Raw genomic sequence first — 27,561 nt, forward strand, 5'->3', positions numbered from 1 at the left:
GCATATATTTCTGCACCCTACCCTATAAGAAAAGCGAGACAGACAAGAGAGGCTGGTTCCAAGTGTTGGATAGCTCTTGGAGAGCTGCCAGGGGAGATACAGCCCCCTGTTCTCCCAGTTAAGTAAATGCCATCAGGCGCTTACAGTTATCTATCACCTTGTGGTATAATTTCACACAGAAAGTAACCTTATTGAAACCCCTGCTGCTACCTGGGGTATGGTCACCCAGATACATCTAAGGTAAGCCATTACTCTTAATTACCTGAAAACTAATCCCATTGCAAAGTGTTTACGAATCGTTTATTACCTTTCATGCAATTAATCTGATTGTTTGTCCTTGCAGGCAAGAACTGTAGCATAAATGATTTGCCAATAAAAATCAAAGAGAAGTATCTCGCTAGGTGCTCCCAATTAAAGCTCTACTGCATTTGCTTTGCTTTGTTAAAATCAATCATCGTGTTGCAGGAAGGAGAGAGGGCCCAGCTGCTGAATGACCACTTCTGACTTCTTTAGCATGAAAATATGCACTGACAACCGTTTCATGGAGAAATACAAAATTCAAGGAAAAAGAGCAAATCAGAAAAAATGGAGACAACAAAATCTCAACATTTAAAACTGAAAAATAGAAAGACTAAAAGCCCAATACATCCATGTTCCTGACAGAAGGCAAAGGGCACTCCCCACAAAAGTGTGTTTGATTGTGTGTGAGAGAGAAAACATATGTAGGGAACAGCTGCTCCTTCTGAAGACCCCAAGGTGGGGCAGGACAGGTGAAAAACACCTTGACAGTGAGGCATAGTCGCTAATGGTTTGCAAGGTGAGTGCCGCCTTTGAACAAAGTTGCTTTCCTGCTCTTTAGGTGTGTCTGGTGGTAGCTCATTACCATCAGACACTGGAAGTGGGGAGAAATTAAAACACAGTAACAATGCAACACTTTTTGAATACCATCACTAAAATAAACAACACTGGCATTCTTAATAGGCCTCTTACTGGGGTTGCAGGAATTATTATGGAACCTCAAAAAAATTCGCCTGCACACCTGCATTTCTCTATATGCTAGGGAGCCAAACATCTTGAAGTAACCTTCAAAGAAGTGAGAGAGCTTGTGGGAAATCTCCAAGTGCTACTTCAAATGTGGATTTTGATATACATTTGGATCGCATGCTTAAGCATACAGTGACTAGTTTTAATATCCCAGTTTGTTTTGGGGTGCAAGTAACTGAGCAGAAAGATTGGGGGGAAGCCCTATTCATTCAAACATGGAACATCCCAAGTTTGTTTAACTGTAGGGTGGTAGTGGTCACAGGGCTATGTGAGTGAGTCTCATCACCAATGTGCCTAACAGGTGTGCTCCCACCACCTGTGCATTCGGCACATGTCTAAAGGGACTTTCTGTGCATGCCAATGCATTGTTTGTTGTTACCTTACATTCATATCCCACTTTTATTCTATCATAGAACCCAAGGCACTGTACGTGTGACTCACAGGTGCTCACTCATCCAGACACTGACCAGATCCAGACCTGTTTACTCATGAGTTTTGAGACCACACACTGGAGCCACATGCATTGCAGCTCCTCTGCAGAAGAGGACTTCCCTGGCCCTATCAAAGCCACCATATCGAGTAGCTCCACATTGGTACATGCAATGATCACCTTTTCATGCATGAACATGATGTGTTGCCAGCCGCCCCAATTAATTAGTCATGTTTTACCACACACGCACACTGCAAGATTTAACACAGAAATATGTTTGGGGACTAAATAGAGAAAACACCAGAAGTACATTTGTGAGGAAAAAGATCTACCTAAAAATGCTCTTTAGGTACTGATGTGTTGTGTACAGTACTATCTAAATACCTTCTCTGTGAGCAATCTGTAATTCTTCTCTGTCTAGTTTTTCACAAAGCCCTCTCAACTGCTAGCTACAAAGGTTGTAGAATGCTCACTGTCCCTGCAATTTATTGGAATGCTTGCATATGGAACCAGGAACATGATGTTTAACAAGCTATTCATAATGAAATGTGCAAGTCAAGGCTTGTGCTGCAGAAAATGCTTTTGCAGAGAAGGGATTTGACCACTTCTAACTGCTTAATGAACCATACAAAACAATCTGCATGCAGATGTGAACACCCAGTGTAACAATTTCATAAGCTATTTACAACATGAGCTCTGGTTTTTAACAAATAAATAAATAAATAAAAATAGATCCACAGTCAAATCTATAATGGCATTTTGAACTTTCCTGGGTCCCAGCAAAAAGCAAATCTTACCCAAAGGACAGGTGAGACAGAAAATCTATTCATATTCAAGCTTTTCAGTGTTACTATATAACATTTATTAATATTGTGTTTGGCCAAGAGTGGACTAATATTAATACTTTTGCAATCTTCATGACAAAAATTGTGCTTTATTACATGTCAATTGCAGTTACAGTCACTTACACAGAAGTAGCTTCCACTGAAATGAATGAAACATACTTCTATTCAATTGCCCAAATCCACAGAGCTCTGCCTGGGTGGAGATCACCCAATATTTTTCTGTTGTAAGAAAGGCTCCACCATTAGGAATGGGACCAATGTGAAGCACTTTGGGTATACTGAAATTGCATGGAGCTTTGGATAGCCTCTGTTTTGCTTGCTTATTGTTGTTCTTTCAATTTGTATATTTGCCCATCAGAAATTATTCCCTGGGGAGCTTACAAAAATGTAGTAACAAAAATGCAATATATCATGATTAAAATAAAATAGAAAAACACGCAGAATTCAATACCAAACTCTCCCAATTGTTCTTTCTGCACAGACATTGCAACTTGCTAGATCAAACACCCCTATCCCTGCTTCCTCCACACACTGTTCTGGGGGTTCTCCTGACCCTCCCCTGGGACCAATTTCAGGGGCTGTTTGGAATAAGTCGGGGAAAGCCCCACTATTAAGATTTAGGTAGGTATACATATGACAGGAGGTGATCTTTCATGTAATCTGGTCCCAGGACAATCACATTTTATAGGATCGTGCACATGCATATGCAGCTTGTGTTGAAGAAGTACCTAGATGTGTGGTAAATGTCTTACAAAATACTTCTAATAGTGAACGTGTATATGTATGTGTGCGCACACACACACACACACACACACACACACACACAGCCCTCTGAGGCAGTGAAAGAACTCTAGAAATACATTACAGCAATCTTTCCTTTTGGATCAATGCTAGGTTTTATCCTCAGTGCAAGAACCCCAAAGCTATTGGTTAGCATGTTGCTGCATTTTCTTCAGGGAAAGAGAAAAGGCTGGAATAATCGATCTTTGGGGATTATAGGAGCCATAGAGACCATGGTGCAGCCTTTCCCAAGCTGGCTGGGGTTGATGGGAGCTGTAGTCCCAAATCTCTGCAGGCCACCAACCTAGGGAAGGCTGCCATAAGCTGTGACTGCCATAACTGAGCATGAGAGAGGCATAGAGGTTTCCTGGGAAATGTTTCCAAGAACAGGATCATATTGCAGCATAAGTGCCGCATCAGTTCCTGCAGCAAACCTAGAATCACAGAATTTTAAAGTTGGATGTACCTCGAGGGTCATCTAGTGCAACCCTTTGCAGTGCAGGAATATTTTGCCCAAGGTGGGGTTTGAACCCATGACCTTGAGATTAAGAGTCTTATGCCCTCCTGAGTACAGTGGTACCTCAGGTTAAGTACTTAATTCGTTCCGGAGGTTTGTACTTAACCTGAAACTGTTCTTAACGTGAAGCACCACTTTAGCTAATGGGGCCTCATGCAGCTGCTGCGCCGCCGGAGCACAATTTCTGTTCTCATCCTGAAGCAAAGTTCTTAACCTGAAGCACTATTTCTGGGTTAGCGGAGTGTGTAACCTGAAGCGTATGTAACCCGAGGTACCACTGTATACTATTTTTGCTGTTTGTTTGTCAGTTCCAGTGCCACAGCCATTCAAGTGGCTCTGTAAAAGTGATATTTAAGAAAACGAATTAAGCTACTAATCTCGTTTCAGTTTGGAAAAATTCAGATTTATGACCCAAAATACCCAGGGGATGCAGTAAAAAAAACAAAAACAAACCACTGACATGTGAACCTGTGTCTTTCTTCTGTTTTCAGAGTCATCCATCAAATAATTCAGGAACTTATATCTGATTTATGAAAATCTAAAGCTACTTGATATGCATATAAGTCCACGAAGCTGCGGCTGATCCACAAGGAACAGTAGCATTTCTTCTTTCATTCTGTTCCTTGTGCTATAAATTTACATAATTAAATGAACTGTTATCAAACCCTCCTGAATTAACTACTGTAAATGTTAACAGTTGCTGAGAACAAGGAGGCCACTCAGATCTGCTATTGGGGTTATCAATTGTTGCAAGCAAGAAAGCTGACAGCTGATGCAATATATCTGAGATAATTATTTCAGGGACTTGTAGCGCAACTTGCATATTAAGCTCAGTTTAAGAATGCTTTGACGAATTCAACTGAAGTCAATTAATTACATTTCCAAGTCAGATGAAGACGGAGTCAGGACACGACAGGTACTGCTATGTTACTTCAATGGTGAATATTTAAGGGGAGATGATAGCCTTTCAGTTGTTTGTGAAGAAGAAGCAATCAAGTGATGATGTGTGAACACACCGTTGTCACTGGAATTAATATGAAGCCTCTGAAGAAAAAGGTGCTTCGTTTTAATTTGCCAATGTTTATTGAAACAGACAAGATGTGCATCCAGTCTGGATAGAAGAATTCCCCAGCTGGTCCTTTGGTAGGAAGAAGGAAATGGAATATTTGACTAGATTATAAATAATACAAGAAACAACTATACTAATGTGGCATAGGTAGGGCCAAGATGGATGATATGTTAAATGTGTGTATGAATTTGATGCATCTGATTTTTATTATTTAAATAGCAAGAGTGTAAGGCCCTGATAGGGCTGTAACTGGTCACATGAGGAAAGGGCAGTTATCCCTTTCTCCACATGACCCAATCTTTAACCATCAGAGTCCCAGACCTTCTGCATCACCCTAAATACTAAAATTCTGTAACTGAGCAGTTGTAGAGAAGAAAAGCTGCAACCTGATTAGCAGACTGTACATGTAGCACCACATAGCAAATCTCATATACTGTCAGCTTTAACAAACTCAGCCAATTTATTGCTGGCACATTCAAAACATTTTTGTTTAAAACAGTTTTTCCCCAGACCAACACATGGCTATTTTTGCCTTTGCTGAAGTATGTTTATATCAACAATGTGGTTTTTTTCCTCATTAGACTTGCACAATGTCATATCCATGATATTGGTACTACACAGAGATTTACAATGATTGGTTTCCCTCACCCTCCCAGTCATTGAAAAAAAGACCATTCTGGGGTGGAGGAAGCCAATAAAATAAAATAAAATAATGCCCAATACAGTGAGAAAGAGAGCTTGCCAAGTACATACTTATTATAGTTCACAGGCCCACGAGGGGGCAGAATTCCACTCAAGTTGAAATGATTGCCTTGGGTGGTCCTGGCTAGAGATAATAAAAAGGCCAGGGTCTGGTCAAAATATAGGGAGTTACTGACAGAGGTTGCTGCTCAGCTGGTAGCTGGACTCATACAGTAGAAATAGAAGGACTTAAAGAAGTGGCTCAGAGAGGCTTATTGAAGCCTGAGAGGAGATGAGAGCAGACATCACTGGCTAGAGCTGAAGGAGGTTTGTTCAACTCCAAGGGCAGCCTTCAGAAGAGTTCTGCAGCTAAGTGCCAGTGGGATTGCTGAAAACCTGGGGCAGAGGGAAGACTGCAGCAGATGTCCTAAGAGAGGCCTGAGAGACTACAGAGGGAAGAAGTTGTGGACCTGACTGAAGACTGCAAGTATAGTCTGCAGTGACTGGTTGCTGAGTGTTAACTGAGGTGGATTGATACAGGGAAATTGGATAGAGGAAGGAATGGAAACTCACATAACTATTGTCTTAAGGACCCCTTGGTTGTATTTACTATAGTGACAGTAACCATACAGTGTAAGCATTCTTATTTAAAGCAACTATAGCAAAAAGGAGTTAGCAATCTAATTATGAAGCACCTGTGCATACAAACAGTATATATTTATATTCATAACTGTTATAAATAAACTAAATCTACTTTGTATTTCATATTCAGATCTTTGCACTGTTTTGTCCTATGCTTATCCATAAGTACCTACTGGTGGTTAAACTGAAATAGAAAACAGGCGGTACTAGTACTTGGTGGCAGCTGTAACAAAGGAATAAGAAAAAATTAAGAAATAGGTTATAGATAAGGAGGGGAAACTAATTTGCGAGATACCTCTCCATAATAATTAATAAAGGAGTAGCTACTGAACCTACCAAATGCTAGCTAATTCCTAAATGTTCTTCAATCCTCATCAAATTGTCAATATGTGTGTCTTCACACTTTAATCCTTTGGCCAATGAGTATGCCACAGGAGAGTACCTGCATCACTAATTAGTACTTCTACCAATTTACCCTTTAGAGATGCCTGGATTCTCAGCTCATTCATTAGCTTGGGCTCTGAGGAAATATGATTATTATATTCATCAAACAAGACTGGTGGAATAGCTGAAAACTCATTTCCAAACAAAGGTTGCATTTATGATAATGTTTTTACATGGGTGGCAGTGCCCATGCATAAACCAAATCACTGTTGTAGATATCTGCCTTCACATAGTTTCCAGCTGACTACATTGTATTTAACAGCAGCATACAAAACTCTTCCAGGTGGGAGATTTCAAAATACTTCAGTGGGCCAAGTTTAATGGCAAGAACATAACAAATTCTTGGTTTGGCTTTGGCTATCCAACCACTGGGTATATTAATTGTACTGTACGCGGGTGGCGCTGTGGGTTAAACCACAGAGCCTAGGGCTTGCTGATCAGAAGGTCGGCGGTTTGAATCCCCGCGATGGGGCGAGCTCCCATTGCTCAGTCCCAGCTCATGCCAACCTAGCAGTTCAAAAGCATGTCAAAGCGCAAGTAGATAAATAGGTACCGCTGTGGCGGGAAGGTAAACGGCGTCCGCGACTAGACCTAACGGTCAGGGGTCCCTTTACCTTTACCCTCAAATGGTAACATGGAGAGAGTTTGTGCTCGTGTTCAATTTGCAGCACACATGCTATCTCCGCTGCAACAACATCTTAGTATTTCTTTGCACCAAGCTTTGTATCCACCTAGCTATCTTGTCACACACATTAAGTGACAATCTTTTTTTGGGTTTTTTAAGCAAAACAAAAATCTCCAAAGCAGCATCTTTGCTTCTAGGCTTTAATGAGTATCATATAATGACATTTTTATCAGAGAAAATAAGTAATCAGTGTTTTTCTCCTAGAATATCTCCTTGTATCTTTTCACTTGGTATTATTTCAGCAGGTTTCCTGTCTGAACAGCAAAAGCTAAGTTCCTAATACTTTATACTGACAAACATGTAATTTAGAAAATAGCCAAGAGTTTGAAATACAGAGAAGTAATTTACCTTTGGGCACTGGCTCCAGCGACCCCACTCAGACACAACACACTCACTGGGACAGTAGAGGGTACACTTTTGTCTTTCAAGGGGGATTTCGGACTGATTACAGAGCATGTTGGCTACAGACTCGCCACTGCCGTCTTCGGTGGTATTTATACATCTACAGAGGGAAAAATGTGAAGTGAGCATCCCGTCAAGAACAAAGAGATTAAATCAGTCTTTTTTAAAAAACAACAACAAACAATTTTTTTGTAGTGCTGTAAGTGGTCTGTGCATGCATTTATATTCATTACACAGAATTTCTGACTGCTTTATCATTTTATTACCTCTCAGAATATTTGTTTTTTTTGCCATATGCCTCTTGTACGGAAGCAGAAAAGGTAAAAGGCAATATTAAGCACACTGTGTAGAAATGCTACAATTAATTGAATAAAGTTCTGCTACTGAAAGTAGAGATGTGTTCACACCATTTGGGACAGGGTTCTCGCCCTACAGACCAGCATTATTTCATGCATCTCTTCTACAATATGGACCAGAAAGGCTATTCCAGAACTCTAGAAATGGCTGTAGAAAGATGGAAGGCACATTTCTCATCACATAGAAAAGCATTACAAAGGCTGGTTGTGGGTCTATAGAGTTCAGTTTCTTAATGTTTCTGTTCAAAACCTACTGTTTTTATATCTACTCACCTTATTTTTCTAGTTTGTATTCCTTCACCACAGTGCAGGGAGTTTAGCTCGCTGTTGATTTCGCAAGGAGACCATGGTTCTGCTATCCAGGAATACTGATTGCACTCACTGTAACATGGGACTGCCTCATACACCTTCCAGGGAAAACATGCAAAATTATACATAATCAATCATCCAAGTGAACAGCTCTGCAGAAATACTTTGGTAAAACAACATTTTTTCCAAAAAAGCAAAAATCAAAGCACACACTAAGGAACATGCTGGATTTCATCCACTGTTCTGAGAGTATTGTAGTGTTTAAATTCATTAATTCATTACGGACTTGCTAAAAGATGTGCAGAAAATGTAATATGTATGCAGCTACACAAGAATTCCATTACAATGTCATTTCCTCCAACAGCTCACATAACATCTATCAAATCCTCCCTCCTAAAATTATACAACACACTGTGTTTTTTTCTAAAACCATGCATATTTTTCTAAAACTTATTTATGGCAAAAAAATCTTCTATTTTGTGTGCTCCTAAGGCTAAAGCAAAGGAAATAACCTTTATGGGGGAAATGTATTTAACAGACATATAAAAAGCCATTGTTGTTGATGATGATGATGATAGTTCCTTACATTTAATAAGTCTCAAGGGCACACAATTGTGCTTTCACTTCAACTATATTTTCCAATATATGAAATAAAGAATGCAGCAGAAACTGTCAGTTCACAGCCCATTTGTCTCAAAAACATATTTAAAATTGCATAATTCTGCTTGAAAATCATGAATGTGTAAAGTTGTATTCTCTAGGAAGGATTTAAAAAATTCAGTCTATTTATTTAACTTATATTGAATATCAGAATGTGGATAATAAATTAAGGCTGCCTGCTTGCTTAAAGCTGAGCTCCAGAGACCATCCTCTGTTGCTCAATGTAAAACATGTACTGTGCGAAGAGAACATAATTTTAAGACAACTATGTTATTGGACAAATAACTGGAAATGTTTAAAATTATGAGGTCTGCTGGGTTATTGCTTTACCAAATATTGAACAGCCTGGCTTACTTTCAGAGTTTTCTCAGCTTGTAGCTTTTTTTTTGATGTGGCATGGTTTGGTTTGGATTTCTTGTATTAGTCTCTATGGGCTAGCCAACACATGTGACACAAAGTGGGGTGGACGAATGTTGAAGTAGCAGAACAGACGGCACTACGTACTTGAGGATACAGTTAGGGCAGGGTTAGCCAATGTGGTGCACTTCAGATGTTACAGCTCCCTTCAGCCCCAGCCACAACGGCTAATGGTCAGGGATGGTGGGAGTCGCAACCCAGCAACTTCTAGAAGACACCACATTGGCTATCCGTGAGGTAGGGGGTTACATTTTTGGAATGCTCTTCCACATAAATATTCCCCACAGAAACGAAGCGAAACCAGTGCACCAGAAGAAAAGATTCCATCTTAGCCTGCATGTGACAGTACTAGTTTTCTATTTGCTGAGAGAGGTTTCCCCCCCCCCCCCTAGAGAAGCATTCAAAATGTGGTCCTTCATCTGCACTCTGAAATCATACCATCCATTCTACCAGCATAGGCCTCTACACTTCATTCTGTTGCATCTGTGGAGTTAGAATAAAGTAAGAGGCTCCTAAAGAGGAAGGCCCGTTAGACTGAATAATTCTAAGCCTAATTCTTTCCAGCTCCATCATTCTGTGAAAATCTCATTGCAAGGACTGGGGATTTTCACGCACACACACACACAGAGCACAGATAACTAGTTTGTTGCTAAATCCATGAGAATTTACCAGCAGAACACCTCTGGCTAATATTTTGAGAGTATGTATACAGGGAAAGGAATTGGTATAATATTTACTCCTTCATCAATTTAACTGGAACTATGGCCATCTTGGTAGTGCTGAGGAAGTTAGTATTCTTCTTCAGTCTCCTTACACCCCTTATGCCAATGTGGCAACCCCTTCCACATTGGCTAGACAGAAGTTTGAACACGCTAATCCCAGATCGCATGCAGACAGGGATATACTGAAACAGATGTCGGAGATCCTATTTAGCATTTCACAGATGAAAAATTAACACTTCACTTTGCATCACTTAGTGGGCTCTGCCACTTTCAGTATGACATACCATTGAAGGCTCTAACATACATTGCTTATATGCTGTATTTGTTTACTGTGCAATAGAAGAGTGATTCTTTCTTTGGATAAATATATAAAAGAAAAACATAGTTGTCCCTATACCTTAACCTGAGTCAGACCATTGGTTCATATAGCTCCCTGTTAAATATAAGGTAATCAAAAGCTACTAGTCAAGGCAGCTACATTCTACCTCCTCTGTTGGAGAAAGTACGCCTTGGGATACCAGTTGATGGGAATCACAAATGAGGAGAGTAATATAATACTCAGGCCCTGCTTGTGGGCTTTCCTTAGGCACCCAGTTGACCATTGTGAGAAAAGGATGCTGGAATACTGTGGATGGGTCTTTGGCCTGATTCAGCAGAGCCTTTCTTATGTTTTTATACTGGCTGAAAGCAACTTTCTAGGCCTAGGGTTTCAGGCAGTGAACCTTTCCCAGCCCTACCTGGAGATTTTGGGTTTTGAAGCTGGGTCTTTCAGCATGGCTCTTCTGAGGTGAGATGTATATCTCAGCAACTGCTATAGACAAGAAGGGATATTGTGCACGGCATGGTCTTTAGTGTTCACACACATACATTTATCAATATGTTTTCCAGAAAAGGTGCATCCACCCACTTTTACAGAGAATTATCTGGGAGAGGGACCATTAGACTCTCTGGGCCGTGGGTTCAAGCCCCACGTTGGGTGAAAAATTCCTATATTGCAGTAGGTTAGAGTACCAACTCTACAATTCTATGGACACTTGGAGGATATGACAGGATGGAAGACTGTTAGCCTTTGGCTGTCTGTCATAGGAGTGAGTGCCTCTGAGTCAATTCTTGTCTGTGTTTGAATGAATGAATCTTTATTTGCGTCAGCCATCGGCCATAGCAATAAAACAATACGATATACAAAGAATAGAAAATATTTGGAAGTTTTTATTCTTCCTTGAGGAGAGCAAGGGATGCAGAGATGCTTGTCCCTATGTGTGAGGGCAAAGTCACAGAATACATGGTATTGTTTTTCCACAAAAGATTTCTTTCAACACAAAAAACAAATGTTGTTTTTTGATTGAGTAGCAAAGTGGGAGGATGGTGTGTGTGTGTGTGTGTGTGTGTTTTCACCTGAATAATTTCTTGGTAGTTGTTTGCTCAGAAACCCTCCTTCCAAATCTGTTTTTCTCTCCAAGATGAAAAAAAGGGGGGGAGCATTTTTTTCAACTGCAACTGGCTTTTTATTACGAAAGGAAGCTCCTGGAGAAAACAATGCACCAAAGTATTTCATGTAATGGTGCTCTTCTATGCTAAGGGTATCTGTGTTGGGAGGGGGAGTGAATCACACACGCATTGGTTTCCACAGGTTAAAACATGCTCGCTGGAGTGCATTAAATGGGTCATCTAAAAGTGATCTTGCTTCTGAACTCAGTATTTCCCACAGTGCATACAGGGAAATAAGATTTAGATGGAAAGAATCGGGTGAAATTTAAAATGAGATGGCATCTGGAAGATGGAATTGGAGAGGGAGAAAAGAAGAATTAACTAATAATGTGAGATTCAGAGTTTTATTGTACCAATAAAACTGAAATGAAGGAGAATAAATGCAAAGCGGCCAATTGTCCTTTAACAGTTAGAGCTATGGAGTCAAAATTATTCGAGCTTGTGAACATGCTGCTTTTCCTTACTCTAAATTATTTAGTTCTAAATATTTCAAGGGAAACATGGTGTTAGGTGTTCCTTCTTCCCACTTGCTGATTTACTCATTCAAGTCTTCCTCCCCACTAACACCGCCCACCCGCCCCCATCCAACTGTTGTGGGGCAAATGTGGGGTTGAAAATCCAGGTTTGCCAAGAAAGAAGGCTTACAGTATTTCCATACAAAGTTAGAAGCAGTCTTCTTTGGCCTTCCAGACGGTATCCTGATCCTTATCACTGTGGCTTATAGGAGAACACCAAAGGAGTAAAAGTGCAGCTGAACATATTTTGGAAGCAAGTGTGGTGAACTGGTTAAGAATGTGAGCTGTAATTTATGTGGTGGTTCCCTGCTTGTGGAGTGCTCTCCTCAGGGAGGCTCACTTGGCACCTTCATTGCATAGTTTTAGGTGCCAGGCCTCTTTTCCTAGGGGTCTGGCTAATTAAGCAATCTTTGGAACTATAAACTCTCTCTCTCTCTCTCTCTCTCTCTCTCTCTCTCTGTGTGTGTGTGTGTGTGTGTGCAATTGTTTGTTACTGTGTTATGTATTTTTGTGATTTTATATTGTAATCCACCCTGTGGTCCTCAGATGAAGGGTGATATAGAAATTTAATAAATAATAAATAACAATAAATCAGGCCCTGATCAATCAAATATAACAATGGGGATCACCACATAGACTTAGGTAAGACACCATTTGTCATCCTCAAATCTACAACACTGCAACCATAACAAGGATTTTGAAAGGATTACTGAGATACTGTATGTGAAGCACTTTGAACACCAATAAAAAAACACTACGAAGATGTTAAGCATCCTTGAAGCAATAATTGCATACTGCATACTCTCCGAATACACAAGGTCCCCCTCCCCCAAGATATACCCCCAAAACTTGCAACTATTGAGCCAATGGCCAAATCGTTCTAGCAACCTTCTGGAGACTTTTTGGAGCTGGTGGCAAAAGCGATTAAGGTGAAGGTAACATACTGAGCGTCACCAGCGCCTGCCACTGAAGTCATTATGATATTGCTTATCGTCTGAGGTCAGGCAGCTGATGGCTGGATAAATGGTATCCAATTATGGAATGCTTTTCCCAGGGCTGCTCACCTGGCATGCTTTCTGTTAAGTTTTAGGCACCAAGTTAACACTTTTTTTTTTTTTTAATGCCCTGACTTTCAATTGAGCATTTTTAGTGATATTTTAGTGTCTGCAGTGCTAAGATTTTTATATAAGAAACCTACAAGATATATGCAGTGGAAGCAAGTTATGAGACGTACAGAGGCAGCCAGATGGAAATTCAGTTAAGTAGTATTTTTATAAACTGGGCCAGATCCCAGAGTTCATACTCATTCCGATCCTCTGGGGACACATCTGCATTGCAGTTTCCCGTGCTCATAGCTCAGTGCTTTAGCACTAAATCTGACGAGTGGGAAGTGAAGAACGCAGGCTCCGGTGAGTTGCAGAGGCTAGGTGTCCATTAGGTAACCTATCAAATATGGCCAAGCAGACGCACCACTAGGCTGCTCGATTTGTACATATTTCATTTATAACCCAGTCAGTACTTTTACAGCACATCATTAATACTAAGACCTAGATGATAATCCCTTGGGCTGGAAGTACATTTACATTAGTAGAGTGTGGTGTCTTTCCGACTGCCTGGAAACATATTTTTACACAACCACAGCTCATTCCTGTTTGTTTCTTCTTCTGTTGCCAAGGTGAGAAAAGGAGATACAAATCAGACACAAAATCTGGAAAGATTTTATCAGCTAACCACTGCACTGACAAGAGCATCTTTCTCCTTAGATATCTCTTGTATCATGGGAAAGAACCAGGGCTTTTGTTCAGCCGGAACTCAGTGGAACTCAGTTAAGGCACCTCTCTGGTGGGCGCCATTGCCATTATAAGAGAACAAGGGAGGCATTCATGGTGAGTTCTGGCACCTCTTTTTCTAGAAAAATAGCACTGGAAAGAACGAAATGTCTTTCTGGATGGAAAGGTTCACATTATCCCTGTTAAGTATTTTCTATGACTCAAGTTTATTCCCATCACAGTTCAGTTTCCCCCCAGTTTAAGGTGTTACAGCTACTTGTTGTTGTAAATGCGGATTTCTCTGCTGCCTGTCTTAGAGTCAGCAAGTTCAGGTGCATCTCTTGCTGACATTCTTTGCTTTTCTAAGTCACTTTTTTGTTTGTTTTCCTTCTCAGGTTCTTCCACCATCACCGCTAAGGTCCTAGTCCAGCTCTCTGACTACTACACCACACTGTCTCTTTCTTTCTCTGTGTAATCTAAAACAGAGTTCATGTCCTGCTGAACTCTCACCTGCACTAGAGCAGCTGCCTTCATGGGGCTCCTCTTCAATTCAGTAACTCCAGAACAACCAGGCAACTTATTTGTTCTCTCTTATTCATTCTCACCCACCCACCCTCTCTCACACACACTCTCACAAATTTTCCTTCTGTAGTTTCAATGCCTACTTATTACCACTGTGATCTCCACCCCCTCTTTCACCCCATATTATTGAGTAAACAGCTGTTTCAGACTAAGTTATGAGGATACTTTGGTCTGGGAAACCTTTTTAAAAAGGTCCCAGGTCTCTCTCACACATATTTATATTTTTAGCTCCCAGCTAAATGAAATTACAGTGCTAAACAGTGCAGAAATAAGGAAGGACCCCCCCCAAATGAAAATTCACTACTACCTCTCAAGTGGTACACTACTTAGGAACATTATCAATTGAAGGACACTACTTAGGAACATTATCAATTGAAGTCAATTGAGCAATTTACATGGCTAAGCTATAAAACACTGATTATGAGACGCAGTTTGAGGATCTGTCTGTAATTTTGCATCATCTGATAAGAAATTGATGATAGTCATCAATCTTCAAGTTCCTTCTGCCATCTTCACCCCTGCCACCACAAGCAGGATCCAAAAGCACTGCAACCATGGACACTGTTTAGCACCTATCAGTCAGCATGGATAATGCCAGACCCTCAAAGGATTTAGGAATGTCGGCTATTTGTTTTGAGGGAAAACCTTCCCCCCACACCATGGCCCCACATAACATAATGCAATATAGCTGGAGGTTCAACCAGCTATATCTTCCTGAAAACAAAATAAACCTGAATGCGGATGGAAGAGCTTTCTGACTGACAAAGTAAAGGGCTCTGATTTTCAGGCTTGGCATAGTAGCACTGGAAGGTAGCCTGAACAAAGCGAATTCTAAGACAGAACAATGCAGAATGGCAAGCACTGCAGTCAAAATATGTTCCTTCCACCCTAAACTGTTACACTGTTATTTATCTGTTCAGTTATATAGTTCTTACTACACACTATCAAGTGGTAGCGTTATGTTAAGAAGATGATGATGACAGAAGAATAACTTAGCAGCTTGTACAGAACAAAATGTCAATGTGAAACAGAAATAGAAAGGTAAAATCAAATGCTCTTTGACACTTTTGCTGAATCCTGATTAAAACCTCTGTGTGAGGAAATTAGTAGAGCAAGCGACAGATCAATGTTCAAAGGTATTTACAATGTTCATGAGTATGCTTTGAAAGCTACAGTTGTTAGTTGCAACATACCCTTAATGGCTGCCAAAACTGGTTCACACAAGAAAATGTTTGCTCAATGGTGCAACTAAATGCAGCGCTTGAGACACAGCTATCACACCGTGAAATCAGCACACGCCACAGGAATAATAGAGATTTTGTAAAGAACAGGACCTCAAGGAAGGGCCCCTCCAGATGTCCTTTTTCACTGCACATTCATGACGATTCATGCTAATGAAGCTATTGGGGCAGTCATATGTAATCTCAGATTCAATACTGTTTCACACAGCTTTATTCACTGTTTGCATCTGCTATAACGGCCTGCTGAAAGCCCACAACTTATACTACTACTAATGTCCTGATTTAGTTTTGCTTGGCTTTAGTTGTGCTATAAGCCCTCTAGACAGCAACACAGTGGTAGCATTGGAGAAGCATTGCAGACCAAATTTATGCAGAAAATATCCACCAGCGATGTGTCAAAAACATAAAGCACCATTTTGGAAGGGCCCTAAATAAGGCTAGAACTCACCAGGAAATTTCAGCTCAGTATCAATTTTCATATCTATATTCTGGAGAAGATAGAATGTTTTAACTAGGGGATCAGCCATTGCAGAACGTAAGAAGTTCCTAACTTAAATACAATTTGCACAATAGTGTCTTCATATGGTTACTTGCACCTGCATACAAGTATCATTCTGATTAAGAATCATCATGTGCTGATTGAGATGGGTGAATATGGGCATTACAGGGAAGTTCGAAAATTACTGAATCTCAAAGTACTAGATAAGTACTTTGATAGAGGGGAACCTACTCAGCTGTGTGAGCTGAGAGGTTTTTGAGGATTTCCGCCTTAGAAAGATCATGCTCAGAATAGTTGGTGCTTATGACTAATTAAGGCTAGTTGGAGCAGATGAGTATTAGCTGCAAACTTTAAGAGACTTCTGGTTATACTCTTTAAGATGGAGGTTGGGGTTTAAACTGATACCTGAAAGCTAGCAGGACCCCCAACCCCATGCAAACCAACTCTAAAGATTTGCATATTTGTTTTTATGTCAGTGCACACACATATTTGCCATCCAGAAATGAAAGGATTGGTCAATTTCAATTCTCCAGGTTTCTCATTTTTCCAACCTTAAATTCAGTTCTTGACGTTTCTGCAAGAATTTGCAATTTTAAAAAAATAATTCTCATGAAAATTCTTCAACACTTTGGTGCAAATTTCTCCCAATAAAACAATTTTTTAATGTAGTTTTGACTAATGTGCACATTTTTACAAGCATTTCATCCTGATATAATGCATTATGTACTTTATTTTCATGATCTGGGATAGCTCAGTTGGTAGAGCATGATTCTCTTAATCTCAGGGTCATGGGTTCAAGAAAAGATTCCAGCATAGCAGAGGGTTGGACTAGATGACCCTCATGTACAGTTTTATGATTTTATGAATATATTCAATTTTATGCGCACTTTCCTCTGATATATGTGTCTTCGTAAGCATCATTTGGTCGGACAGCCACATCACAAAATTCAGATAAGTGTGAATGCTGAAGAATGGCTGGTTTGGGTTCTCATATTGTTTCAGGAAGTGTGAATTTGATATATTTGGCTTTAAATGCAAACCAAATTGAATTTCTCCTATTGCCATCTGTAAGTTAACATTGTGAGGTTTGTATGGACCCTTGCTACTCTGTTCTATGGTGGCCATTTCAATCATCTATAAATTTATATGTGCATGTGCTTACACAATTAACACTAAAGCTATTTGAAAAGTTTCTGCCACTTAACAGGTTGGTTATCAGTAAGCTTCTGACTGAAGTTGAATAAGGAGTCTGTGATCCTCTGACCTGTTTCTTCCTTGAATCTAAGTTATTTTACCCAGACACCATCCCAGCATTCCAAGTATTAGACGCTTTCAGCTCTCATCAGTTGGAATTGGTGTTGCTCAGCACTTCTGAAAATCACACAATGGTTCAATATACCAGTGACTATCAGGACTTATTGTCCCTTGAGTAAAATATTGACTCCAATTTCCCCTCAGCAAATACCTCAGTCTCCAAGTCAGTAAATCTTGATATCCCCCTCAAGAAAAGTCAATATCTTCTTATTATATTAGAAGTAACCGATGACTGAATCAGATGGTTAGCAATGGAACACTGAAGAAAGCTTTTAGACCATTCCTTTCAAAATGGGGATGAATTTAATACTTGACCATTCCTTCCAAGATGATTGTGGCCATATGTGTTAAAGTACCAGGAGAAAAGAAATATAGAGACTAAAGGGAAACCCCACTATAAAATACAGCCAGTGCTAAATAATCAAGTTCTTTAGAAGAGCTGGCTGACACGCTTTGATTTACTGAAGCACTAGGTCGGGTGGCAAGAAAGTTTAGATATTAAACGCTACTACCAAGACTCTCCAACTGAGGTTTTCACTTTGTAGGATTTGTTATATCCACTTTACTCTTTCCCCCAAGTGTTCAGAGTTCACAATCAGGCAGCTGTTAGCATGAAGTGATTCTGTAATGTCTCTCTTCTTTTGTTACACCAGGGTCCATGTGGAGCTCAGGTGATTTTTTAAAAGAATCTGAACTTGGGTCAGCACAGCTCTCACAGTCAAACTCATAAGCTCAGGCTGCACGGAAATAATAGAGACAGCTGTTTTGATATTTCATGACTTGGGCAGGTGCTGGCTCCCCTTTAGCAAGGAGGGGGGAAGCAAGCTATAAAAATGAAATCCAGACTCATGACTCCGAGGCCACTTCTGTAAAGACTTAGCCAGTGATCCTGTACAAGTCAGTTGCCAAGCCTTTGAGGGTGCTACTTCCCCCTAGATCAGTGGTGGCCAAACTTGGCCCTACAGCTGTTTTAGGACTACAATTCCCATCATCCCTGGCCACTGGTCCTGTTAGCTAGGGTGAAGGGAGTTGTAGTCCAAAAACAGCTGGAGGGCCAAGTTTGGCCACCACTGCCCTAGATCATATCCTTTTAAATAGCTAGATGGCAATGTAGAAAACTTTCTTTCCTAACTAGCACACATCCTGCATTATATATATATATATATATATATATATATATATATATATATATATATATATATATGTAATCTCGATACAAGCAAACCATGCAATCCAAACACAAATACAAAAGAGGAATGCCAAAAGTGGGTGTGTTATATTAATGTAAAAATGGAAAAGGGCTGCCAATTTTGTCAGGCACTCCAATACATTTCAAACAATTTCCACTCAGTTTCAAACCTATTAATACACTCCAGGCTTACACTAATCCAAATAAAACTTGTTAATTGTATTTTCATTTATTTTCAGTTTCTGTTCTTGCAGAATGTCTTTGGCTTAATTCACCAAAGCATCACATCCAGAACAAATCCTTAGATTGCAATCCTCTGCATACCTAACTGGGAATAAATTCCATTGAACTCTATCTGGTTTACATGTGAGTTATCAAATGTATAATCAACAGAAAAGCCCCCCCCCCCCCCGCTGCAATATAATACAGGATTTGGCTTTTTTCATGCACTTTCATGAAGCTGAGCTCAGATAACCACAGCATCCCTCCTTGTCAGAAATGACATGGTTTTTAAGCTGACCACTCACTCTCCCCATCCCTTATTATCCTTGTAAAGTTACCAGTCCACAATATGCATTCTTGTTTGGAAGGATTTGCTGTGCCTAATGCATTAGTCACCAAGCTAACAGCAAAGGAGTCAATGATCAGACATGCTTCCCACTCACAAACCTACCTATCTTTTTATAATATGTACCACAACTGTACATTAAAATGTACCTCATTTCAGAGCATCTCCGTTTCATCAAACTTACCGGTACATCTTTGGTTTCCTAAAGCTCCCATTTTGGGCAGTTTATCATTATGAAAGTGCTAGGTGAAGCATTTACAAAGGCTGTTTCACCTGGGCTGGCTCCAAGCATATTGTGTGAACAGATAACAGAGGTCAGCACAAGTAACTGGGAATATAGCTCTCTGCAAAACATTCCCACAAAGTCCTACACACTTTCAGGTCTTGAAAACCTTAAAGAAAGTTGCAGCTCTCTGTACAGAGTTTTGCTTTATTTCCCTGTCTGAACATCTCACCATTTCTCTAATTTCAAAGAGTTTTGCTCTTGTTTATTCCCCAGCTGAGGGCCTGACCAGCCATAACTTTCCTGCCTAGAAAGTCAACACATTACAGAGGGGGTCAGTGTTAGGTTCACACAAACTATCTCCCAACCCTCCTCCCTATGCATAAAGGAGGGGGAGTAGTGACATATCAAGTTTATCTGTATCTCATGATCACCAGGATCCAAGATTCATCCCCCCCTCCACCCAGACTATCTGATGCATACATTTGCCTACACCTCAAGATGGATTAGGCTGCCAATCAACTTGAATCATGCCCATGTTTACCCTTCCATACATTACAGGCTAGAGCCCTAGATAACTTTATGAATATTGCATTTAGATACTTCAAATTTAGGAGATATAATGTATATCCACCAATGAGGGTTATAATGCATTCATGTTCTCTAAGAGGGTGACAGGCTAGCATTGACTAGATGGTGAGAGATGCTGAAATCAAAAGATTAATAATTCTTAGGGGCTTTTTTGTAGGGATGGGTTGGTTAGATGTTTTCTAACTTTCTCATGACTACTTATGGTTCCCCAAACCACACAATCCTGGGGAAACTCACCTTCCCCACAAAACATTTTTGCAGCTGGAAACATGCATGATTAATGTGTGTGTGTGTGTGTGTGTGTGTGTGTGTGTGTTTTTAAAAAAATCTCTTTTCACAGCTCAATAGGTACAAAACACAGAAAGGCACTCAGAAGTATTAAAAAGGTCTGTTAAGTTTCTGTAACTGAATCATCAAACATTTAGGTAGGTAGGAGAAACCCTTACAAATTGCTATAGAAGAGAAGTTTATTCTAACTTGTAAGTCCAAAAGCAGAGACCAAACACTAAAGAACCCTATTGTATGAGGCTGCTTGCCAGTCATCTACCTAGCCTAGTACCGTTTACCGTGGCAGTGAATTCTGAGCTCAGAGACAGGTGGAGGTCCTTCCCAGAACGCAGAGCCAAGATGTTTAAATGAGAAACACTGGAGATTGAATCTGAGACTTTCTGCATGCAAGGAAGTTGCTGTCCCTTGGAGCTTGATCTGCTTCCTTATCCTTTCGGGATAAGTGTCCTTGGGCAAGTCACAGTCACAATTTCCCTTTGTAAAATGGCTTGAAGATGCTATAGAAATAATTACATTAAACGAACTCTTATAGTTCTGCTTTTCTTGTTTTCTCTTCCAGCTCATCTGATTTTCTAAATTCTCTTAAGCGACTTGTCTCTAGATATGGTCCAATGGGCTGTTAAATATTCAGAGATAGGTACCTCTGTTCAAATTGGGAGGTGAAACAAAAAGAAAATGATTTCTTAAAAACATCAAAACACACTGAAACGAGCTCTCTCTCAGTCCCGCCATTCCACTCCAAAGTGAAACCTTCGTGACTACAATTCATTCATATTTATAATACTAAACGGTTTTATTTCCTGTAACTCTCATGGTTGGTTTTTTTTTTTAATCATCTGCTTACAATGTGTTAAAGCACTGGCATCCTTCCACAGAGTTTAAAATGAGCTGGTGTAATTAAATGTGAAAATATGGGATAAAATATTCTCTGAGTGATTGTTCATTTCAATAAACTCCAGGTCTCTAATTAGTAGCAGCAGGAGTTATGAGACCCTAAAGCTTTGTGTGAACAACAGGCTCCCAGCCTGTAAACCACACTGCTGCTCCAATCTGGTGCAGTGCTAAATGTTTTCAAAGGGTAAATGGTATGAGTGTGTGCGTGTGGGGAGAAAATATGCCTCCCATTAAAGTGCTAGAAAGTAAGCAGCTCACTTCTCGCTGCCACTGAGCAACAATGTTATAGCTGCTGGCACCTTTCTTCCTACTCGGAAGGCAAGAGACACAACCTTTTCCATCACACTCTGTTCCGAGCTTCACTTTCAACACAGCAGAATCTTCCTGAAGAATTCCCTTGGAGACCACACTGCAGACTTCAGCTGCACTTATCAGTTGACTCCAGAGGCTGAATATGAATAGTTTTTTTTTTTCTAAAATATTGACAGATCTAAAAACACTAATGATTTCTTGTATCTATTATGCGACTGCGAATACTTCCAACAGGAACCAAGGCAAAAAATAGCACTAGAGATTTACTGTAACTAGTGGTTGCATGCTATTTGGTGCTGAGCGAAAGGCACAAAGCATTCTGCACCTTCCAGAGTGGAAGACAGGATCATATCCTGTGTGCAGGCTGATTGCCCTATATAGAAGAATTAATCTTTGATTATATGGAAGATCTCAAGGCAGCAATGTGGTGTACTTTATGCATGCTTTTAAAATGATAAATGACCAACTCTCTAAAACCTTTTTATTTATTTATTTTAAAAAAGAAAGCTAGGTTCCTCAGTTTTATTATCAGGAAAAATATTTCATCCAAAGTGGTTTGGGCCTTTGAAATGCACACAGGGGAATGCTATTCTCATCAACGTTTCAGACCCAAAACAAAGTGTTTTGCTGTGCTGCTGCAATTCCTAACCTAAGAAGCAGACTTATTAGTGGGAAATCTGTTGAACATTTATGCATTTCCTGCTGATTCAAGAATCTTTAGATACTATCGTTTCTGCTTCCTCCATATAGGAAGGCAACCATGGCAAATTTAAAAGGAGATAAAAAGTTAAAGAGAGATAGATAAAGCTATAATCTCTGTGATTTTGTACATTTGGCTAAACTTTAAGGATGTGCTCAGCAACAGAAAGTGAAGAAAAATAGTGATGATGGTAGAGTCTGGACACCTCTAAGTTATGCAGTAATACTTTTTTGGATTTAAAGAGGGACAACTGGGACATATATAAATGTATTCACACTTTCTGATATTAGCCAGCCAGGCAGGCAGCCAGACAACCACATACCCCTTCATTCTGTACCCTCCTACAAGTTTCCTTATTTTCTTTTCCAACTTACACTCAACATTATTCAGCTACTGAGCATGCTCAGTCCTCCCTCTCTCTATATTAATGTTTCCTTCCCCTGAGAAGCCTTCCCTCTTGTTCCTGGTTTTGGCTACAATCCTGTCAACACTCTCAGCTAAGAGATTACTGTCACGGGTGGGGAGATTGTTTGTGTGAGCGAGGGGTGCTTTGTGGTGAAGAACAACATCAGAGAGACCCTCCTCAACTAAACAATAAATATCAATACAGATTGCATCACCAACCTGAGCCTTTGTAGATGTCCATGTTAGCAAGTCGTGACAAGCAAAAAGGAGAGAAAATTATATATTCATTAGTTTTGTTGTTGCAGGAGAATACTGAAAGAGCACAAACCCCGTTTCAAACTATAGTGTCTATAACACAAGGTTTGTATTTGATTCCTGAAACGCCCTATCTTTGTTCTTTTCTTTAAAAAAAATTATTATTCTAGATACACATCCAGTGTAAACTATTGTGAATGAAATGACTAAGTAAATGAATGAATTGCATTGTTAACCTTTATTATTACAGCATAATAGATAGGTACTGAAAATCAAAGATGCTTTATGGACAGGACGATGCCGAATACCCTGAAATTGAGGATTATCAATTACTTCAGACACTGATCCTTGCAGAAACATAAATTTAAACTGGGTATCAGTTCGTGACTGGCATAAATGCATATTTGTGTGCTTGGGTGACATACATACATACATACTCACACAGCCAGATACATTATGTGTTGGCAGCCTCCATCATATGGTACTCAATCTCTATAAATTGCTAAGCAATCTCCAAAGTAGTAGAATTACAAGGATTTAATATTTCAAGTATTCTTGAAAGATCATCTTGAACTACATTTGTAAGTCTTCTCAAACTTCTACTACTTGAAGAAAATGTTGGAACAGTGTACAAACATAAACAATGTTTTATTTTTCGCTTATTAAGCACATGCAAAGCATTAAATCCCTATTCCAGATGTCCAAAGCAGTTTCCCAGTGCTTTGTTTCTACAAGACCCTGGGTGTTTCTGAACATCACACCAGCTTTCTGAAGAGCATCCCGAGAAGCATTTTGTGATGTGCTCTATAGCACATTAACCTCTTTGTAATATTTCTGCACATTAGGAACTTGCTTGACAGAATAGAAGTGGAAGCAGAGGAAGTAAGGAGCTATGAAGACTCAGGAGATAATAGATCTCTAAGAAACGATGAAAGAGGATAGTAGGGAAAGGCAGATGGAGAGCAGGATGAAAAACATGTGAAGCTGGTCAACTCAAGAGTGGCTGGATAAGTGAGGAAGAGAAATGTGTGAAGGAAAAGCAACGTGAACAAAATATCAGCGATAGAAAGAGGATTTTAAGGCAGCACTAGTGCAATAAAGCTACTAAGGTAAATGCTCAGTGAGAGCTTTCAATTTTGAGAGCCATGTTGAAATCTAAGGAAGTGCTACTACAGGAAAGAACACAAGAACAGAAGAGAGAGAAAGGCAGAGCACAGTACCATCATATTTTAGCATCTAAGGCACATCTCCATGGGGCTTTCTTTGGGAAGCAGATGGGTTCATTCTGTACATCTCTTTCCTGAAGCCCACATATGTTGATTTATTGTTTGTTGGTTAAGCCAACAGGATTGGTAGCACTGTGTTTTCCAAGTACAGGTGTGCAGCAGTACTATGGGCTGCCATATTTTTGGGCTGTTGGTGGACTTTTCTTAAATCCTACTTTACTTTTCAATTACTTAATAGGAAACAGGAGTTCCATGCATAGGTGTCCCTGAACGAGAAAAGCTGCTCTCTTGGAGCCCATTGCTACTGGAGTCCCCTCAATGAACACCCGCACTTAATTACCGTAATATGTTCCTGTCCTAAAATGACTTCTTCAATCTGGGGACTTTGCTAAAAAGAATCAACAAATGTTTGTCAGCAACATGCTAAATATCCATTCTCTGGAAGCTTAATGCACAGTTTCAGCACATACCCTGGTATCTTAACCACTGGCCAGCTGCTGTTAAGCACCAGCAGTCAAGTAGAAGCACTTTCCTTCCTTCCTAATCTCAAGTGGGGATGGGACAAATGTGCAGGGTTCTTTGTTGTGTAATTACTATAATTAGCTGGTCCATTACCGCAGCTCCTTTAGGTCAAAGGCTCTAACTCCAGAGAAGTACTAAATGCTGTTGATAGTCAGCTTGGGGGATGTTAAAGCAAGAGTGCTTACAAATAGAGGAGTTTGACAAGTTTCAAAGAAAATAGTTTAGTAGTAATCAAATAAAAACATTGTGGGTTAGATAAACCATGGAAGAGTATTCTCACAAGATTGTGTCAATGTAGCTTGAAGAAATTAGCTCCTTTTTAAACCCACAATTAGATTTGGGGTGCTTCCCCCCCCCCCAAGAAGAGTACAGCAAAGTCCCAGTGACATCCATAGGTTGGGATCCAGTGTTTTGGGATGACAAAATAACAACTCTGCATGGTCATGTAGCCAGAATGGTAGAATATAAGTACACAAAAATTTTGAAGGGCAATGAATGCCTATCCAAGAGACAACAAATCTGTTTAGGCCACATATGCCGGTGACTTCAACACATGATGACGCCTCAAACAATAGGTCAAGTAACAATGCTACCTTGGTAATTTCACCAGTACAGCACTTTCTACCCAGGTATTATTAAGAGCATCCTCCTCTCCCCCATCACAGCCCTGTAATTGTTAGGAGGAAATACTGCTTCTTTATACTAATAGATTGGTATATCAACCTATATTACTTTCAAGCTAGCAGAATAAAGAATAATTCCAAAAGCTTTAATAGCAGTCTAGTAGCCACAGCAGCACATATTCAAGCTGTATTCTGAGGTTGCTGCAATCTGACAAATAATGGGTTCTCTTGGACAGTTCCATTGTTAAGAGAACTCAATGGCACCTGAATGAGAATTAAGCACAAAGGGAGCTTCATTCTACCAACTGTGCTAAGTAGAAGCTGGTTGTGCTTCCTATCTTAAGCCGCTCTGCACAGAACATATTAAACAAAAATTCCCGAAAGAAGGGGGGAGGGCAGAAAAACATCTCCACGTCTTGCAGTGCCTATGATTGTAGCATTTTACACATTAAGCTGCGTGTAAGGTTAAGGTTAACAGAGTGTTGGTAGCATTTAGCCCTTGTCTCCTCCAAATTACACCCTCCCTTTTCAGCTGTTCAATAGTGAATGGGGTTTTGAAGCTTGAGTGCAGCCAGCAACATAGGAAGCAGCCTTAGACGAGGCCAGACTATCTGCCTAATCCAGTTTTATCTGCTCCGATTGGCAGCAACTCTCTGGAGTCTTGGGCAAGCATTCCCCCCCCCCCCAATAACCTCTAGGTACACCTGACATCTGAGATAAAACAAGTGATATTTGAGATCAGTGGCAGGTAGAGAGAAAATCTCTTCAGTGGTGATACTCAATTTTTTTTTGAATTCTATATGCAGGGAGCCTCACTGGGTGCCAACATTGTGATCAGCCAAATACGTTTCTGTTCTCCCAGTTTAAACACTTTAAAAATGTTGTTGTTGTGTTTTTAAAACAACACACTGTTATCTTGTGTATTTTTATCTTGTTTTTAAATTATTCATCTACTGCAAATGTATATTTAAGAAAAAGGAAGGGAAACAACAACAGCAGCAGCAGCAAAAATAAAAAGTGGGGGTTGTAAACAGTCTTGGAAGCTTTGCTGAAGTTCTGTATATGAATCGGAGTTGGATATCATTTTGGGGGAAAGGGCTCCATAACCTGGTGGAGAGCTGCTGGGCCGGGCATATTCCAAAAGTGGGTAAGTGAAACCCACACCCAATGACACATCCTTTATGCACACATTCATCCCCCCCCCCACTTATAAACAGTTTTTTCCCATGGAAACTGAAGCATATAGTTAATTTTCACCTTTTATTTTCTCCACAAACTTTTTCCTACAAAGTTTGTAGGGGGAAGTGGGAGGGGGAGCTCTCCAAGCATGCAAACAAAACAAAACCCCACCCTTCTATAATCCCAGCAGAATATTGCTAACAGCACCAGTGGACAGCTAAACTGGATGCCCTGCCTTGCAAAGGGTCAAACCTTCAAACTTCAAAGAACTGCACACAAGCAACTGCAAAATGCAGGCACACTTTCTGCACATTTACAAGCACTACGAATCTACCACCCTACTGAGGCATTTTCCTTTTGTGTTGATCTGCTTTTCAGAAGATCTTGCACTTTGCACAACATCAAAGCCCTTTCTCTTCTCAGCTGCTTCCTGCTGAACTGCTGGTGCGTGGGAAAGTACCTCTGGGGTGAATGAAACCCAACGATGGGCCGTGTCTGACCCACAGGCTGAGGGCTCTTTACCCCTCACATAAATATTAGGGGGGCAGACTTGAGACAGTTACAGAAAGTATGGTATTCATAGTGCCTACATCACTGCCCCAGGATTATCTGTATCATGCAACTGTCAGGTATTTCAATTTGTCTGTGTCTAAAATACAGATGAAACATTCTGGTCACCCAGGTAAGTAACCCAGATAAGGCTGGAAAGTATATCTTGAGAATTAACTTTGCTAAGAATGATAATTGATATTATGTGCATTCTCCACTACGTGAAGAACCAGATATTGATTTATCATTTCCTCTTTCATTGTTTAATGGCAACAAGCAACCAGAAACACATTAAAGCCAATTTGTTCTTACTATCGCAATGTATTTTTTTGTTCAGCTGTAGAGGATGGAGTCAAGCCTCATCAGATTTACATCAAAGCATTTTAGCCTGTAGCTGTACCCATGCAAATTCCATAAACAGGCATATTTTTTTACCTGGTGCTCCAAGACTGAAAAAGTGAATATGATTCATGACAAATGAAACAATCTGTTTCAATATAGACTGCAATAAGAGGGGTTGTACAGGATTTCAATTTTTTTTTATTCATTTACACTGATAAAAGTAGCACAGAGAATTGACTTTTTAACTGGCCATTTAAAATCACGCTCTTGGAAGAAAGCCTCTT

General features: G+C 40.0%; 1 protein-coding gene across 9 annotated transcripts in view; it reads right to left on the reverse strand.

Annotated features, from left to right (window-relative positions):
• The window catches only part of THSD7B (thrombospondin type 1 domain containing 7B), a 511,659-nt gene that overhangs the window by 25,676 nt on the left and 458,422 nt on the right, over nt 1-27,561 (reverse strand). For all 9 annotated transcript variants that reach the window (XM_083581788.1, XM_083581787.1, XM_083581784.1 and 6 more), the window contains 2 exons: nt 8,169-8,302; nt 7,486-7,639 (listed from right to left, as the gene is read on the reverse strand). In XM_083581788.1, the coding sequence (XP_083437914.1) occupies nt 7,486-7,639; nt 8,169-8,302 (288 nt within the window). The remainder of the gene's footprint in view (nt 1-7,485; nt 7,640-8,168; nt 8,303-27,561) is intronic.

This window comes from Podarcis filfolensis (assembly GCF_964270895.1).
Source record: "Podarcis filfolensis genome assembly, chromosome: 1".
NCBI lineage: Eukaryota > Metazoa > Chordata > Lepidosauria > Squamata > Lacertidae > Podarcis > Podarcis filfolensis.